The sequence below is a fragment of the Bos indicus genome, chromosome 4 (genome assembly GCF_029378745.1).
Source record: "Bos indicus isolate NIAB-ARS_2022 breed Sahiwal x Tharparkar chromosome 4, NIAB-ARS_B.indTharparkar_mat_pri_1.0, whole genome shotgun sequence".
Classification (NCBI taxonomy): Eukaryota; Metazoa; Chordata; class Mammalia; order Artiodactyla; family Bovidae; genus Bos; species Bos indicus.
The window spans coordinates 62,139,741-62,159,393 of NC_091763.1; the positions used below are offsets into that span (position 1 = coordinate 62,139,741).

General features: G+C 39.2%; 1 protein-coding gene across 1 annotated transcript in view; it reads left to right on the forward strand.

The window, feature by feature from the left end:
* Positions 1–286: 286 nt before the first annotated feature.
* The window catches only part of TBX20 (T-box transcription factor 20), a 48,235-nt gene continuing 28,868 nt past the window's right edge, over positions 287–19,653 (forward strand). The window contains exons 1-5 of the mRNA XM_019958779.2: positions 287–929; positions 4,266–4,524; positions 5,533–5,697; positions 9,652–9,760; positions 13,048–13,206. Coding sequence (XP_019814338.1) covers positions 803–929; positions 4,266–4,524; positions 5,533–5,697; positions 9,652–9,760; positions 13,048–13,206 — 819 coding nt within the window. The 5' untranslated portion in view covers positions 287–802. The remainder of the gene's footprint in view (positions 930–4,265; positions 4,525–5,532; positions 5,698–9,651; positions 9,761–13,047; positions 13,207–19,653) is intronic.

Sequence of the window (19,653 nt, forward strand, 5' to 3'; positions counted from 1 at the left end):
ATGTCTTAAGGCGAGACAAAAATGCCCCCTCCCGACAGCGAGCACCTCCCTCCCACTCCGGAACTGCGAGACCTAACGGGCTGCATCCGCGGTCGCTGCACTAGCCTGGTGGTGGCACCGCATTCCCCGAACGGATGCCAGGTTCCACCGGGCTGTGAGTAAGGCCACACGGGCACCGCGCCCCGGGCGCACCCTCCCCACCCGGCCCGCGGCCCCGCCCCCGGCGGCGGAATCAGGAAGCGGTGACGTGTGGCAGCGCTGACTGGCTGCGGGCCGCCGGGATCGCCGCTGCCAGCAAATTAAGGCGCAGGGCTTCTAGTTCCAGGGCGCAGTGTCCTCCGCGCCCCGCCGCGCTCGCACGGCTACGCTCAGGCTCCCAGGCATCCGCCCCCTTTCAGCGACTCTGAGCCGCTCCGACTGTCCCCAGAGTGGGGAGGGAGGAAAGACGTGGAGCGGGTGCTGCAGGACCTCTGGGCTTTGCGCAGCTCATGCTAGTCTCCAGCTTCCGGCGGCGCAGCCTGTGCCCCTGCGGAGCGTCCCGGTACTTGCACACCCGGTTGAGCCCGCAGTTGGTACTCTCTGGCTAGTTCGAAGTCTCAGCGGCTAAAGACTCTTGCGGTGGGGGAAAGGAGACACCGGTGTGGAGCTCTTGGGAGGTTGGGGCTGACTCATCTAGAGTCCCTGGCTCCCCTCTGGCTGCACTTGGAAACTTTGCGCTGTGTTTCGGTCTTTGTCTCTTTGGGGGAAGCTGGACAGCAGTTCGGCAGGCCCGGTCCCTGGCCAGGACCGCACACTGGGGGCCATGGAGTTCACGGCATCGCCCAAGCCCCAGCTTTCTTCCAGGGCCAACGCCTTCTCCATCGCCGCGCTGATGTCTAGCGGCGGCTCCAAAGAGAAGGAAGCCACGGAGAACACCATCAAACCACTGGGTAAGTCGGGCTGCTAGACTGTCGGGGATGGGCAGGCATGGCGGGGGGAGCTGCACATTTGTTTGTCTTTCTGTCCCCTAGCTGCATGACTCTCTTGAGGGTGGCCACCTTTTCCGGCTCGCGCGGCAGCTCTGACCCGCGGGCCATAGACTGTACGTTGCGGGTGGGAAATTTTTTTTTTTTTTCCTCTTAGACCCAGATTCTTTGGGGGCTTCACAGTGTTGTTATATGCAACCAGTTTCATACCTCATATGTCGCTTTCCTTACGATTTGTCTAGAATCCTTTTGTCAGGTCGAACATCCGGGGTGTGTGTGTGTGTCTGTAACATTTTTGAGGTAAAAGATTTAGAGATGAATAATGATAAAAGCCCCTTTTTAAGACGCGACAGAATTTATGATGCATCTAACACCTGCTTGTGCATTTGCAACCAAGGAGACTGTCACTTCACAAGAAACACGTTTAATTTTGTTTTTCCCTGACTTGAATAGATTACACAAAGTCAGCTCCTTAAGACCCCTGTCAGGTGCTGTAGAATAAGCCACTTCTAGCGGAATGAACCATTTTCTTCAGAGAAGCTCCAGATATATCAGTAAGACATTTCATAGCTGCTGTCACTTTCAGTGGAGGTTGGCAAAAACATTAGCCAGTAACCATTTCCCAGATTCTTCAACTTTTAGCTATACTGTTTATTTAACAACCTTTACCATTTATAGAAGACACTATGCTCAGAGAAAAGGGAGAAAAGTGACTATACTCCCCTTAGCACGAGTGAAAAGTGTGAGAAAGAAACTGCTGGAGATGTGTTTCAAGTCCCTTCACAACTGGGAGAAAGAAGTGTTCTCATCATCACCTTCTGGGTCCCTGGGTAATAATTAGTTCACATCCTGATCATCTGGTTGCCCTAAAACAGTGAAAAGCATCAAGTAAGCAGGCTAATTTTTTTTAACTTTTTAAATTCAATTTTTTTCTTCTCCCTGTCCTTTCTCAACATTTTAACATCTCACCTTGAAACACAATAATAATATGGAAGATGAAATGTTAGAGAAGAAAAATAAGGGGCCTCTGCAGAGAGAAGAGAGAGCTACAATCCCTGCAGAAACTTAGAACCAAGGCAAAGGAAACGGAAAGATCTGCAGAAAACATGTCAAAAAGTCTCTCCTCCATGGTTTTCACTCCCTTTCCCTGGTTCTTCCCATCTAACCTCCCATGTAAATGTAAACCTGCCAAAGAAATGGAAATAACCAATCAGATAAACTCCAACTGTGCAGAAAAAAATTCACCACCAATTTCAAAGTTAACTTTGTGGCCCTTCCCAACATTATCCACTCCTATTTAGGAGGCCTCCAAATTCTTTATAAATAAATGCCCCCATTACTGTTTGGCAGCTAGCAGGAAAAGAGAATTTCAGGTTAAAATTCCTGATAGATGTACAGTAGACTGGGAAACATGTTAGCCTCAGCTCTCCTGTCGTTTCAACATTGCTTCCTTCTCTACTTTCCTGAGGGGGAAAAAAACACCTTCCTCTGAATTCTAAACTATAAAACCATTCACAGCTCAAAGCACCCCCACTTCATTCCAGTCTGTAAAATGAGCATCCTTCCTGCCCTGGGGCTTTTGAGACAGGCTCTGAAAGAACCTGAAAGCATCTTAGTCCCTTTCTAGGGCCAGTTCAACAGAGCACTATTAACTGACTATAATCCAAGGACTCCAGCACGTGAAATACCTATTAAGAGAGAATGCAACACTAGCCAGATGCTAAAGAAACTGTAGGGTGAGAGTCAGAGGTGTCTCATGACTGCTCATTCAAACACATTAGGTCTATTCAAAAGAACCACCTCAGACAACTAAGTCATTAAATTTTTTAAAATTGAGATATAACTGACATAAAATATTGTTTCAGAACATTTCTGTATCATTTTTTTCTTCCATTTCCCAATCCTGACACACTGGTTAGTTTGGAGCTTAGGGAATTTGCCTTTTTCAATTGTCAGAAAAATTTTAAGGCTACTTATTAATTCTCTATAAAGATGTTATGTGAATGTGTTTCTGAAAATATTAGTAGAAAATATAATTTTGTGATCGCATGGTTCTCTTTGAATTTGAAAACAAGGATATGATCATTAATTTGATTATTCCTATTTAAAATTTTTTCCGTGAGTTGGATTATTATTGTAAGAGAAGGTTAAAATTCTCTACCTCTTGCTTGCCTGCCCCAAGTCAAAGAGAAATAAAACATTATGTGTGTGTGTGTGTGTGTGTGTGTACTTAGAACTTGTTTCAATTCCTTGAAGGCACTTAGAACAGAGTTGTTTTGGAGTTCAGTTTCACATTGTCGATTCAAGTAGTTTCTTTTTTAAGGGACGCAAGATAATTGGGCCAATTACAAAACTCCTCCTGTATTCCATCAAAGTGACTGGTGTAGTCCCAGGCCCTTATCAGCTGTGGAGGAGAATGTTTGGTTCATAGGCAGTGGTATTTCAGCCTGATGGTTGATGGAAAACTGTTCTTCCTACTTTAACACTCTGCTAGTCTGGGTTTGGGGTTCTTTTCCTCACAGAACATTTTTTGAGAGAGAGAAAATACACACATTGTCCCTCAAGTAATTGTTTCAAGCCAAGTCCAAAAAATCGGAGAGCGTACTCCCGTGATTTAACAAGCAATATGTTAGTCTTTCATAAGATCTCTCAGACTGGGAGGGAAATTATAAAAATGTTCCAATCTAACATTTGAAAGTCTGGGAAACTGAGAACTGGGCAAAGAAGTGAAGTGACTTAATTTTTAAAAAAAAACACATTCCCAACACCACAGCAAACCACACCCCCTTTTCATTTTCTCTCATGGGGAGAGGGCTTCAGGAGGGAAGGGAGGTTCCTCTCAAAGTGAGGAAGGAACTGATATTTTTGCTGCTTTGATATCCGTGGAAAAAGTGTCTCCTCTTTGTCAGAGAGGAAGAACTGGTACCAGGACCCACAAACTGAGAAGAACGTGGAGGGATAACAACAGGAATATTTGTTTTTAATTCTTTATGATCATTGTCGTCCCCATTATCCACTCCTCACATTTTTTCCTCTCCAAAATGGGTTTCAAGTAATGGTAACAAGAACTGGTCCTAGAACTCATTCATTTGGTTCAGCAAGCAAGCAAGCAGGAGCCATGCCACTCAACAGGACTCTCAGGCTTGGTTTGTATAGTGAATGGTCTTCACTGCCCTCCTGGACATCCTGAGCATAACTTTCCAAAGTCAAATCTAGGTACCTATTTTAGTTGTGCTGCTGTCCTTCTTATATCTCTGATTGACAGGATTAGCTGTCATTCTCAATTCTTTTTGCCTGCAGAACAATTTGTTGAGAAGTCTTCCTGCGCTCAGCCCCTGGGAGAGCTGACCAGCCTAGATGCTCACGGGGAGTTTGGTGGCAGCGGTGCGGGCAGCAGCAGCCCCTCCTCCTCCTCTCTGTGCACTGAGCCACTGATCCCCACCACCCCCATCATCCCCAGCGAGGAAATGGCCAAAATTGCCTGCAGCCTGGAGACCAAGGAGCTCTGGGACAAATTCCATGAGTTAGGCACGGAGATGATCATCACCAAGTCTGGCAGGTAGCAGGAGGGCCTTGTGGGCTGAGGAGTGGGGAGGAGGGAACGGTGCCCTGTGCGGCATAGGGAGTCTCCAGGAGCTGGGTGAAACTGCCAGTACTGAGCTTGAAGAGGAAGCTTTGCTCAAGGAGGGTTTCCTTCCATTGACTTGCTTTTGGTAAGACCTACTGAGACAGATGTCCAGGCATTTGCTTTCTTGGGATCTGGCTATAGGAAGCCCTACCCCCACCCTAAGGGCAAGAGACTGGGCTCTCTTCCTCCCTGCAGCCTGTTGTGTCTTTTGGGTGCTGAGTTTGCATCTGGAGGGAAGCAGGAACTCGACTTCTGCCTGCTGCGGTGCAAGGTGGGCTGCTCCATGTTGTGAGGGAGGCAGATGGATTCCTTTTTATCACCTTTTTATCTTCCTTTTATTTGCAGAAGCTCCCATTAAAAACTAAAATTAAAATCAGGGAGATGGAATGAAATTTGAAATGACCACACTCCTGGTAGGAAGGAGCTCTGGTGCGGGGCCCCTCGACGCCGAAGTCGAGTCGGGGCTGATTCAGGGAAGGCAGGAAGGCAGTTCTTGGGACTGGGGCTAAGGGTTAGGGATCGGTGGCCCCTTGGCGCCTGACTGCTCCAGCTCTCAGGTCTCTGGGATGCACCCTCTCAGAGTCTCCCAAAAAGAAAACCAACCTGAGAACTCCGCTCTGGCTTTCTACTAAGGCAGGGGTGAGTTTTCTCCCTGCAACATAAGGAGGTTACAGGACTCTCTCTGCTCTGGAGACTTCGCTTCAGAGCCTAATGGGCTTGATGATATAGCACAGGATTTTCCCTAATTGCAGACCTTTGGGTATTAATGAGGACTCCTGTAGAGATGACACTTAAGATTATCTAGGCTTGGGAGAAGGTCAGTCTCTGTATTCACGTCTCTGTGGCTTTGCAGGAAACAAAGAGTTTGGGGGCTGGGTAGAGAGGGAAGGGACCTCTTCCTCTCTAATTCTGGTGATTCTCTTTGTCTCACTGTGTCAGGAGGATGTTTCCTACCATCCGTGTGTCCTTTTCCGGTGTGGATTCTGAGGCCAAGTACATAGTCCTGATGGACATCGTCCCTGTGGACAACAAGAGGTACCGCTATGCCTACCACCGGTCCTCCTGGCTGGTGGCTGGCAAAGCGGACCCTCCACTGCCAGCCAGGTTTGTGTCTCCAGATTTTCAGCCAAGCAAAATGTCTCCTGCCCTGGCTGTTTGAATTTTCAGCAGGTCTGTTTTTAAAGCCGTGAGTTCTGGTAAGAAAGCGTTCCAAGCCCAGGCACTCCAGGATTAACTATACAAAATATGGATTAGTCTCTGAGAAAGGCAGAGTTTGTACTCAGAACACTGCTTTTAATTTTATCTTTCTTCATAATTCATTTCAAAGTTTTTCTTAAATTTCAATTGGAATATTTGTTAGAAATCTGGACCCATTTCATATGACACCCCTCATTTCTATTTGGCTAACACCCAACAGAATAAACCTACTGATGAAGTGACTGCCCTAAAATTCTTTTTAAAAGTGTGCATTTTAGTACATTTGTAGCTTTTAGTAGGTATTTGTCATAGTGTGGTTATAACTTCATATAGTAAACATCATTTTGGTAAATGTGGGGCTTTTTTGACTAGTAAAAGGCTCAGAGATGTTTAAGTATGAAAAACAAACTCTTTTTCCCCCCTCTCCATAATTAGTGGATAAATGTAATTCAACATCAGGTTAATATACTTTTACTGAAAAATTATTCAATTAATATGTTAGGTAATGACCCAAACAAAACATGTCCATTTTTGTGCTAGTCATTGGTGATATTTTTCCAGGAGAACCCTGTTTAACAAATCACATGCAAACCTTTATTGCTGCTGCTTTGCCCAAATGAGCATTCTGAAGGGAAGAAAACGGTACTTTTACTTTATGTGACTATGACTAGCTGAAGAACAGAAATCTAACAGTCACTCTTTAATACAAACAATGAATCTTTACATTTTACACTTCACATTTACATAGCTGATTATACATTTAGGGCTCTAAAACCAAAACTTACAGCTTTAAAGTTGTTTTATGACTATGTAATTTTTATAATTGATAAGCAGTTCATATCAAGGCTAAGAATTTATTTAAATGTACGGGTTTAGGGACTTTGATGTTATGGTTCAAAGTATGGTTCTTTCTAAGTATATAGTTTGGAGTCTTAAGTCAAGGCACAGAATCAACACAGATAATTTACACATATAGTTCAAATGGAATATTAAGCTTACTTAGTAGTCGATCACATTATTAAGCTTACAGTCTGTTAAATACACTAGAGACGAGATTAAAAGGAGCCTCTCTGAGTTTTCCATTCCCACAAGAGACTAGGAAGGATCCCAGCCTTTCCAAATCGATATATTAAATAACAATCAGGACTAAAAAAAATTTTAATGACACTCATTTTGAGTGACTGTAAATGACAAATTTACAATAGATATTTAAATAAATATAACTAGTATTCTCTACTATTTCCTATTAACTAGCCAGTTCACACTAATCTAGAGCTTCTTTCCAATATTTACAATTTTTTTTTAAAGGGGAAAGAGAGAGAGGAAGAAAGGAGACAGAGAGCGGAGTAATTTAGCAGATTCCTAACCATTTTTACAAGCAGCCTCTCCCACCCCTTTTCTTTTTTTTCCCTAAGTCTTTCCTCTAAGAAGTTAATCACTCTTATTTAGCATACATTTTCCTCCTATCTAAAGGTATGGGGAACTGGTTTAGGCCAGTTGGGAATATGACATGCCTTGTTTATGTTACTAATCTGTTCTGGCTGGAAAAAGAAAGCATGTACCAATACACTATCTTAACTGAAGCATGTTTAAGCTATTGCTGGAATTTTAAGTCCCACGAGACTTGAGAGAAGCGGGGCTTCCTGTATGCTTTTTCGTTCATCCTAGTTCAGTTTATTTATATTGATATTAGATTAAAATGTTTGTGCCTTATAGGATAGAAATATTCTAGATTATACAAGCAACTATTTTTTATTGCTATTAAAAGACAGTGCTATGATTTCTAGCTACATATGGGAAAGGTAAAGAATTTGGGAGGTGATCATTTTTGTACTTATGGTAGAAATTCCTTGCAATTCTAGCTCTTTGAAAGACTTTATTTTAGACTAAAATTCATCAGTCAGTTGTTTCTAATCAGAAGAAATGATGCTTGACAGTATCATTTGATCATAGTAATGGGCAAGACATTGTATATAACCTAAATAATGTTTTATTTTCATAAATAAATTTATGAAATAAATTTCATAGGACATTTCCTTTTTTAAAAAAGTTGATATTTAAATAAATTAATATTTATTAATCTTATATGTGTTAAATTGATACATAAAAAGGGACCATCTCACCAACTTTTAGGACTAAATACTTTTAGTCCTTTTTGGAGGAGTGGGTAGGATGTGGTTGTTGTTGCTCAGGCCCTCAGACCTGTCTGGCTCTTTGTGACCCTATGGACTGCAGCACACCAGGCTTCCCTTCCTTCATCATCTTCTAGAGCTTGCTCAAACTCATGTCCATTGCGTCGGTGATGCCATCCAACCATCTTGTCCTCTGTCGTCTCCTTCTCCTCCTGCCTTCAATTTTTCCCAGCATCAGTGTCTTTTCTAATCAGGGTGTGGTGCTTATTAGTAAAACAACTGTATATATAGAGTAATAGCCTTAGAAGGGTGATATTTGAAAAGCTATTTAATATTATGGTTGTGTCACTGAAGAATACTTCAACTGAAAGGCAATTCTGAGCACTCCTTTAAAAAATTATTCAGGCAGACAAATACCTAAAACCTTTAAAGTTCTTGTGTGGGTGTGGCAAGAATCTTTGGTACTGTTGGCCTTTTTGTGCTTAGATTCTGGTGGGCTTTGTGAGTTGAAGCCTGCGATCCCAATTCTTCTATTGTTAGTCCTCTGTGTGACAAACCATGGCATAGACTTCTTGTTCTTTACACGAATATTGTTAGGAAAGGTTTTTTGTTTGTTTGTTTTTAACTTTTTTCCTTTCCTTTGTTCCCTCCATAATATGTATGTTTAATGGTAGTTACAAAGATTCTATACAAAATATAAATATAAATAACCTGTGGCATGGATAAAGGAATTTATCCCATTAAATCAAGGACATTTCCTTCCCCTGTTATTAGTTCTATAATCTCCCACGACTTCAGAAAAGCTTATGTTAAGTGGATATTAGGATTGTGATTTACAAAGAGTTGTACTTAGTTTAAAGCTTTGCAGGTAAAGCAAATGACTTGCATTTAACTGTCAGTAGGTAAAAGCTAGCCAAAAACAGCAGCTGATCAATAAAAGACAAATATCTGATAAGTACATTTTTCCCCCATCAAAGCTTTTTTGGGGGGAGGGGGGAGTGCTTAGGCTATTTACAGATAAATACACTAAATAATTTGAAGCTTACCCAGCTTGTGTTCACTCTCATTAGCGAGCACTTAACTAGGTAATGATGAAAGAAATAATATTAAGGTACCAGGAGAAGCAAATAGACTATGTGATCTATTAAAAGTTCCCCGAGTCACTGCATTAGGCACTGTCATGCTTATAAAGAAAACAAACTTTAAACTGAGCCACCTTCGAGTTTAAATGGATAGATTCTCTAGAATTGTTTCCTCTTTTAAATTATTTGTCTTCACTGCTTTTTAGCAATGTTTATACTAGGAGCTCATTATGCAATTACTATAACCTAGACTTTGCTTTGAAAATATCTACAATTGAATTTTATATTTGACAGAAGCAGACCAGTAGTTGATTAATTAGATGGAAAAAAAAAAAAAAAAACACCTTTAAAAAAACAACTTGCTCAGTAAATAATACAAAAGGTATTAAGTATTATCCCTTGAAAATCAATAATAGAAAATGTATTAAGTATTACCCCTTTAAAATCATTGGTACACAAAGAAACACATTTGTATGTTTTAGCATCATTTTGGCATTGCTATATTATTAAATTTGAGATTAAATGAGGCAAATAAAAATTCACCATTTATATGAGATTTCTGTGTTCCTTTAGAATCAGGATATTTTAAAACCCACAGTGAGATTTTTTAAAAATGTCTCAATAAAATTCTGTCATAATTTTCTTAGGTTGTATGTACATCCAGACTCTCCTTTTACTGGCGAGCAGCTACTCAAACAGATGGTGTCTTTTGAAAAGGTGAAACTCACAAACAATGAACTGGATCAACATGGCCATGTAAGTAGTGCTGGGACTACGCGGATTCCCGGGGTAAGATGGAGAAGACACGTGAAACTTTCTCTGTTGAAGTCTCTTCCTTTTCTCCCTTTTCCCCTCCAACCTTCCAGCTCTGAGTCATTCTGTGAGAACATTCTTGTGTTCTTTGGGGAACCCTGATACATACAGAGATGCTGTATGCCATTTCTATGTAAGAGGGTCAGGGACCTTTGGCACCGTGTAATCCCACTTCTGCAAATGCTTTACCACCTGTGCCAACTAAACAAAGGGAATGTGCATTTTGGAGGTTACTACAGCCCATTCTTGGATTAAATATTTAATTTCTATCAGTGATAGATAATACAGCATAAAGGGAATGGGGCTGAGACCTCCTATGGTGGTTTCCCAAAGTATGTTCTGCAGAATACATTCTTGTGAGATACAATGGGACCAAAGGGTTTTACGTACAAATACATTTGGAAAAGTGCTGTTCGCTCATTACATATCTCTTCTGTAGTGAATCTTATGAGTATTAGAACACAGAGAAGTCTTGCAGTTAAAAACAAAATTATTTGATTTTATATATCAATAAGGAATTCATCAAATGTGGAGAAAAGAGAAACTGGAATTCTGAGCTCCTATCAACATTTAATAGAACAGCCGTTGACACAGGCTTTTACACAATTGCTAAGAATGCTTTTTAAGGAACTATCTGTGATGTTATTTCATGCGCTTAAGTAAAGATTTACATTTTAAAAAGTGTTTTAGATTTTATGCTAAGGAAACTTCAGACAGACATGTATGCTTCTTTTTGATGAGAATACTGTTTCTTTTCTTTTTTTTTTCTTTGCCCTGTTTGCCAGAAAGCAAGTTGGTATTTTCATAATTTCTCTCCTTGGCTTAGATATTCTGATATAATTATTCTCTCTCTTATCCCTTTTATTAAGGCTCTTGTTACTTAAGGTTTTAATTTTTATTGGATCCATGCAATTTAGAAGAAGAGTCTCAAAACTTTTCAAAAAAATTGGTTACATATACATAGATAATAAATTAGAGAGCTCTAGACATGGTTTCAAAAAATTGGATTGAACGTAAAACCAAGTAAATCACTTCAGGCACTGCCACCATCCATATGCCCAGAGGAGACCTTGTTTATCCTGACCAAGTCAGAGTAACTAGGTTAACCTACAACTCAGTTGTCCAGAATTGGTGTGTTTTCCTTTCAGCATCAGTGTCATGGAGAGGAATAGCACTAAGCCATACTTCAGGAGCTCTGGGTTCTAGTCTGATAATGCCAAGATCAGACCGTGACAAATTGTTTGCCTAAATCTTAGATGATTGCTAATATCCATTTTGGCTTTAAAATTTTATTATTTAATATATCTCTTTTTCAACAGAAACAGTATGTTCTGAAAACTACAAGGAAATTTTTTAGATCTTGTGTTGTTTAGACAAGTTCTCTGAATCAGCCCTGAAGAAGCCCCCCTTTACAGATACATTTTTGGTTTTATAATAGGAAAATCTCTTATTTCCAGGAATTTATTTCTCCAATGAAATAAAGTCTACATTTCTATCCATGTTTCTTAAATCCATGAAAGCCTGAGCAGAGGTTCAAGAAGCCCTGGGGTCTGAGACTCAGTCTCGGGTCTGAGTCTGTCAGGTACCTGAGTCTGTCAGACTATCTGCCTGATAGTCTGTCAGAGTCAATACCCTTTCCTAAAGGAAATTAACCTAGGGCTGGTATAAATAAGGAAGAGGGGACCTTATTTAAAGCTTAGGGCTTTTTCCAGTGTGTATATATGTGTGTGCGTATGTGATTTGAAAACTCCTGTCTTCTTAGTAGAACATGTACTGAATGCTCAGGTTTTTCTTATACCAGTTTCAGGAGGCAAATGTTTGGCTTTGTCACTTCAAGTTTATTCGTTTTAGGACTGAGCACAGATATCTTCAATTCCTTGGAATAAATGCATTATACAAAGAGATAAGTTTTTAAAGTTTATTTTGATTCATTTTAAGCTCTCATTTGCTTTAGTAATTCCTATTCAGATTTGGGATCAGAAAAAGATGCCAGTTAATGCCCTGTAACTTTGTTGGTGTATATCTCAGGACAGAAACAGATTGATTCTGTATCAGTTATCTCACAGTGACTAGTAGTTAACTCTCCTAAAGTCAACCAGCATTAACATTCACCCACACACCCAAGTTAGCCAAGGAAACAAGAGAGCGACAATACTGCATGCTGTTGGCCCTGGTCCTGCCGCAGCATGTATCAAACACCTCCTCTGAGAGCCATGCTCTCTGCTAGGCTCCTGGGGTGAAGGGCATACAATGTGAGCCCTGTTATCCCAAGAAGAACATACTCAATTTTGTATACTTAGGTAGCTGTCTGGGTGTGGTGTTGGGGGAGATGTAGAAAATCTTTAATATCTGAAAGTAAATTTGTTGCTCAAATTTCATAATGGCAATTGTATTTTATTTCAATGATACATGAAAAATAGTGCCTTTGTAAACAAGGGTATGTTTCTAAGTATCGGGCAACTTTTATTAGCTATAGAATGGAAGACAGCTGTCATTATCATTCCTATTTAGTTTGTAACTGGAAGTTGGAATCAGTGAAGCTATCAGACATGATGATGATGATGATGATACAGTTATATTTACTGAGCACTTCCTATTTGCTATGTGATTTACAAGAGTTACATCATCTGATTCTCACCACAACTCCTGAGAGTTTAAAACTTAAATGCTTTTGGATTTAAGAAAATGGGGTGAGAAAGGTTAGATCACTTGGCCCAAGATTAAGAGAGCAAGAAAGTATCAATTCAGTATTCCAACCAAAGTCCATCTCACACCTCACTGCCTTTTATTTCCCTACCATCCGCCACCCACCCCAACCCCCAAACCCTCACTGTGCCAAGTAACAATCTGGCTTCCTTGAATATGTAATTTCTTACTTTAGAAAATTTAGAGACATACTGCCTTTGGTCTAACCAGACTAAGAAACAAAAACTATTTTTTTCAAAATAAACCTATCCTCCAGATGACTTTGTCCTCTATAATTTTAGAAAGAACACTTGAAACAACCTGTGTTATTTGCAGTTGTTTTGGTAAAATGTGATTCACAATGATGACTCTGCAGTATTATGTACAAATTACTTGCCTGGAGAATGGAAAGGGTAGATTTTAATCTTAAAACTACATTTGAAACTGTAGATTTTATGATTCTTTCTTTGCCTCATTTTAATTGGGCCTGTTTGGCAATATAAAAACCTAAAATTCAGTACTGTACTTTCCATTCTTTGTTGTAGATAATTTTGAACTCAATGCATAAGTACCAGCCACGGGTGCACATCATTAAGAAGAAAGACCACACAGCCTCATTACTCAATCTGAAGTCTGAAGAATTCAGAACATTCATCTTTCCAGAAACAGTTTTTACAGCGGTCACTGCCTACCAGAATCAACTGGTGAGTGTACCCTTCACAATTTTTTTTGCCAAAAAAGATGAGGTTTTAGGAGATGCTTTTATCTTCTTGGAGAGAAGGGCCATCCCAGTACTCAAAACAGAAGTTTACTTTGAAGAAAGCTATGGAGAATCAGCCCCGGGACCTCCAAGTATGTTGAGTGACTGCAGCTTAGTGTTTTAAAGGTCTGTGTTTCCTAGAACCTTTACTTTCCCAGTCAAGCTGTTTACTGCCCATTCTCCTGCCAAAACCTATCCCAAACTGACTTCTTACCAGTTTCCTTTACCTCCTCTTGGTAGGGCCTCATGATGTACATAACCATATACTCACGACTTCATAAAATTTTAAAGTTCAGTTTTTCTGCTAAATTAGCACACACAGTCTAGCCAACTACCCAAACTATTGATTTGTTAGATATTTTGTGAGACTTATTCAGCTGAAATTAGGCTAAGATAATTATAGTAGAATGATTTTAAATACCTCTTTAGATAATAAACTGTATTATCTAAACATCAAGATATCTAATTTATAATATTGAGTTTTGTATTTTCTACTCTGTTGTAAATCATATTTAAAATTTATGCATTTCTAAGGCTTAGACTAAGTTGGTAAATAATTATCAAAATGTTGCTAAGGATTGGATGCTATTAAGATTCTTCCCAATTCATTTTTCTTTCATAGTCAGCATAAACTTGAAGGCTTTCTATATGACTTTGAGTAGACTTCAGTTCATCACTGTGGCTGCCATTTTCTTTGTCTGTAAACTGGGACTAAGAACTGGACCATCTTAGGGAATTCCTGTAAAGGTCAAATGGGATGCTGTGCATAAATATGCCTTTGGAAACTCTGAGGCACTCTATCAAAAAAAGGCATGTTGTGACTATTAGACTGTCTCTGGAATGTCCAAAGAGGATTTGTCACCATATGGATTTTTAAAAGTTAATGGGATTTAAAAAAATGAAATAATGTATAAATAATGGAATCAATGTATGAATGTTATCATACTGTCCATCTTTAAATGAAAGCAAAGTACTATAACATTTTTATTATCCCTAAAATAACACAAGAGTGGCAACTTTCAGAGAATGCCCAAGCTAAAAATTTGGGTATAGACTGAAGCCCACAGAGGCCTAAAACACTAATGCTACTTTTCTTAGAATCTAGAACACTGACATCAACAATCCCATTTTCAATTTGAGAACCCATGTAATATAGATATCACAGGTTCAGAAAAGATTCCTGAAACATTCATTCAACTTACACTAACTGAATTAGTAGCTTTTTATACTATAAACATTGAAAAAATAAAGTATTAGTCATTCAGTTGTGTCCAACTCTTTGCAACCCCATGGACTGCAACCCACCAGGCTCCTCTGTCCAGAGGATTTTCCAGGCAAGGATACTGGAGTGGTTTGCCATTTCCTTCTCCAGAGGATCTTCCCAACGCAGGGATTGAGTCCACATCTCCTGCACTGAAGGCACATTCTTTACCTACTGAGCTACCAGGGAAAGACTCATATAACACTGTATGTATGTGTGTGTGTGTGTGTGTGTGTGTGTGTGTGTGTTAGTTGCTCAGTTGTGTCCAGCTCTTTGCAACTGCATGGACTGTAGCCCACCAGGCTCCTCTGTCCATGGAATTCTCCAGGCAAGAATACTGGAGTGGGTTGCCATTTCCTTCTCCAAGGTATCTTCCCAACCCAAGGATCAAACCCAGGATTCTTGCATTGCTGGTGGATGCTTTACCATCTGAGCTATTAGGGAAATACAAGAGATCCTGTTGATGTTTGAGAATGAAACAAAAATTTGTCATGTGAAAACTTCATTGCTTTTATGAAAATTATCTGTGAAAATTATGGACAGAACAAAATTAAGGTAATTTTAAGTATAACATCTGATATTTGGTCTAACTGGCAAAAGCGCAATCCTGAATAAATATTGGCAGGACCTCTCATATCACAGAAAATGGAACAGGAGGCTATTATCTACATGATTATAATAATAGCTAATATTTGGGTACTTACCATGTGCAAAGCACCATTTAACATACATTGTCTTATTTAATCCTCACAATGATATCTTGAGATAGTAACAACAGTATTTTTATGTTACATTTCATAGCCAAAAGAATTGAGGCATGGAGTTAAATAACTTATCCAATGAGACCTTGCTGCTTCCATCATAGATTTAAATCCAGGTGGTTAGGTGTTAAATGTCAGTGTTCTTAACCTCTAAGCTTAGGTACTTGGTGTCCCCAAGAAAGCAGAACCTCACCTCCTCTCAGCTTGTGACCCTGATGGACTGAAGACATTCCTTTTAAAGAATTTTAGTTCTTTCTGTTAATTTCTTTTCTTTTCAGCATGTGCTCACTGCTTACCTGCTATGTGCAGGGAGCCCCTCACACTGATAGCAGTCAGTGTAACAAGATGGTAATCATTCTAAATTGACAGAATATCCGCTGGCATTAGCTGTTTCTAATAGGAGCTGTATGCTTTAGTGACATTATCTCATTGAATTCTTTTGTTCCTGGTCAACATTTATTTGGAAGATTTTCAAAATCCAAAAGTTAAACAAATAGTAAAATGAAGCACATGTGCTCTCTACCCAGATTCAACAATTAACATTTTTCCAGTTTGCTTTACCTTCCCTGCTCCATTTCTCAACCTCTGTTTAGGTATCTACTTTCCCCCTTCTCTCAATCATTTGAAACTAAGTTGTATGCATCATGATACTTTACTTGTAAGTACTTCTACAAGCCCAGACTGACAATAAGATTATTTTGTAACCACAATATTTTTAACACATTTAAAACTGAGTTCCTATTAAAAATTTCAGGTTAGACCAACAAATGTCTTTATAACTCCTGCCCCCTTCCCCTAAACTAGTATCCACCAAAGGTTCATGGTTTGGATGTTACTTTTAACTTAGAAAAAAAAACTCTATATATTTTTAATAATGTATCACTTAATTCTGATACTAATCCCCTGAATAAGGCTCTATGAGATCCATTTTGTGGATGAAGAAACTGAGGTTCAGAATGGGCTAATGGGCTAATACACTAGCCCAAATCTGGTAAGTGGGATAATTCCTTTTGGGTGTTAATTCCTACTTTTTGAAAGCATCATGCTAGAATGCAGGATTAAGAAAGTGACCACTGACAGTGTAAGGGCTTCGAAACTGAATTTGAAAATACTTAGTTAAAATAGGTTAAGATTCTAATAACCACATATCCCAAAACCAGTTACTCCTCTTGAGAAATGTTTATTTCTAGTTAAGATTATAAGTGGGCTCAAAAATCCACCTACCAGTGCCTATCTAGCTTTCACTGCATCATTAAGTGTAGTGAGTGATATGATTAGTATATCATTTCATTGCTAAATAACCCACAATAAAAATGACTAAAATCAGAACTGATTTTCTCAATAGATCCTGCCAGGTCTGAGTTTATTTCTGTGCTTCTACTTTTAAAGCCATAATCCCTACCTAGCACAATGCCGCGTGCGTGCACATGTGTGTGTGTGTGTGTGTGTGTGTGTGTGTATGTATATGTACATCCCGCCACCCCCTCCCGCCCCCCCCGCCCACACACACTGGCATTGTGCTAGGGGTTATGGCTTTAAAGGTAGAAGCATAGAAATAAACATTGCTATATCATGCTTGTCTACTGATTTACCTATAATAAACATAAAATAAATATATAGGAATTAAATATGTGCTGCTGCTGCTGCTAAGTCGCTTCAGTCGTGTCCGACTGTGTGTGACCCCAAAGATGGCAGCCCACCAGGCTCCCCTGTCCCTGGGATTCTCCAGGCAAGAACACTGGAGTGGGTTGCCATTTCCTTCTCCAGTGCATGAAAGTGAAAAGTCAAAGTGAAGTCGCTCACTCATGTCCGACTCTTAGCGACCCCATGGACGGCAGCCTACCAGGCTCCTCCACCCATGGGACTTTTTAGGCAAGAGGACTGGAGTGGGGTGCCATTGCCTTCTAAGTACAGTATAAAATAATTTTTTCATGGCTAAATAATAGAAAATAAAGAAAAGATGTAAAATTTCACACTTAAGATCATATTTATATCTTTTAAACTTTGGATAGACATTACTTTCATATCTATTAAAAGCCAGATCAAAGTTTCTAATAGAATTTGTGAAAAAGCTTCTCATTTATGGTGTCTTGTAGTTTTATTTGTAAGAAGTGAAAAAGGTACTTTTCCCCCTATTTTTTGCTATTTTTTTCCTCTGGTTTTTGTGAGGAAATGATTGAATTTCTTTACATTATTAGTTTAAAGCTAAATACATTACACTCTCAACAAACTATTTTATAATTTAAGATTTAAAGGTCATACATTGTTTTTGAGCAGGCAAGCCATTGCTGTAGAGTTGAAGTGTAGGTCAGGTTTCATTTTTAAATGCCTTTGGACAGATCTTTTCCTGACAATTGGAGAAATGGTCTCTGAGGGCCAATTTCACCTTGTGGTTGGGAACCCCAGCTCTACTCAGAGTCCAGTGATATCATATGGAATAATAACTATTGGAAAAAGTCCCTTTCTCTTTGGTGCAGCTGGCAGTGTAAAAATCTGCCCTCTATTTATGCATACACTTATCTATAGATAAAGGAGATGTTGAAAAAGTGAATTTTGTGGTTAGGAAATGCATTATGATCCATATTTTCAAGATAATACATGAAAGAAAAAAAAAAAAGGGTGTATTTTTGCTGGAATGGGCTTCACTGGTGGCTCAAGTGGTAAAGTATGTGCCTGAAATGCAGGAGGCCCAGGTTCAATCCCTGGGTCTGGAAGATCCCCTGGAGAAGGGAATGGCAACCCACTCCAGTATTCTTTTTTTGTTTGTTTTACACTCCAGTATTCTTGCCTGGAAAACTCTATGGATGGAGGAGCCTAGCGGGTTACAGTCCATGGGGTCACAAAGAGTCAGATACACTGAGTGACTGACACTTTCACTTTTCACTTTCATGCATTGGAGAAGGAAATGGCAACCCACTCCAGTGTTCTTGCCTGGAGAACCCCAGGGACGGGGGAGCCTGGTGGGCTTCTGTCTATGGGGTCACACAGAGTCGGACACAACTGAAGTGACTTAGCAGCAGCAGCAGCAGCTACACTTGAAACCGCAGGATTTCTTAAGCACATACTACTGTCCTTACTTGCTAATTGTTTTTCCTCACAAAATGAAAAACACTGCATTTTAAAAATTTGTTGTTGAATCATAAAGACATTTCGGTAGTTTCACATGGGTTCTATACATATTATGTTCAGTAATTGACTATTTTGGGATCCTTCTTTTAGTTTTACCTTTGACATGGGTGACGTTGTTTAATGGCATTACAAGCTGCAGGCATTTTATATTACAAAAATGATGTCCAACTGAAATCACTGTATATAACTCAGATCCTTTCTTTCATCAGTTCTCAAATGTATAACTTTTTCAGTTCTCCCAAATTTCATAAAGGGATGTAAAACTATATCTGCAAAAATGAATTTCTGTTAGCTACTGGTTTTTATTTAAGTATCTATGGGATAAAATCTGTGCCTAAACTTTTAAAAATGTATGATTAACTAGAATGTTAAAACTTTGCTATTTAAAAATTTCTTTTTCTGAAAATACAAAACAAAATGAAATGCTTTTTATATAAACTTAAAAAGAATTTCACTTAGTCTATAACTGGTAAACATGAAATCATATTTCTAACTGCTTGTTTTTGAAGCAAAGTTCAACAAACATTTCTGGGGAACTTATTGTTGGCACCCTGATAGATTGAGTCTAGTGATACCACAGTGAGCTCATTAAGAAGTTTAACCCACAGTTCCTCTGTTGCTAATCAGTACTTCATAAAGCCTGTTCAAGACTGTAGTGGTTAGTTCAGGGCCCCCAAACAATGGTAGTAAGAGATCTATTCAGCTTTTATCCTCTAACTTTCAACAGTAATTATTAGATAACAGGAATTAGGTAACATGGCCCATAGAGAAAGTAAATATTGGGTTAATGTCCTGAGATGCTTCTCTAACTAGCACACTAAAGTTTAAATCACTGCTGAACCAATTGGTAAATCTAGCTGTATATACTGTTCTTGAAGCTACAGTTTGAAATTATATCAAACTATAAAGTAGAAAAGTTACCATTGATGCTCTTGGGGATGATGAAAGAAAGACTATAAAGATAATAGAAAGAGAAAAATTCTAATAAATGAAAGAAAATTCCAAAGAAATCTGAAAACCTGTGCTGAATTGGATTTACTTCTCATTCAAAGTTATGGTGGTAATACTAGATATGGTAACACATTAGCTGACAACACACACTGAAAATATTTACTCTCTATAGTAACTCCACAATCATCACATTCTAAGCTAATAGTCTTTACCTTTTGGAAATACAAATAACAACAAATACAATTCTCAAAATCCTTTTCAGGGACAAAGTGGTTAGAAGGTCTTTAGT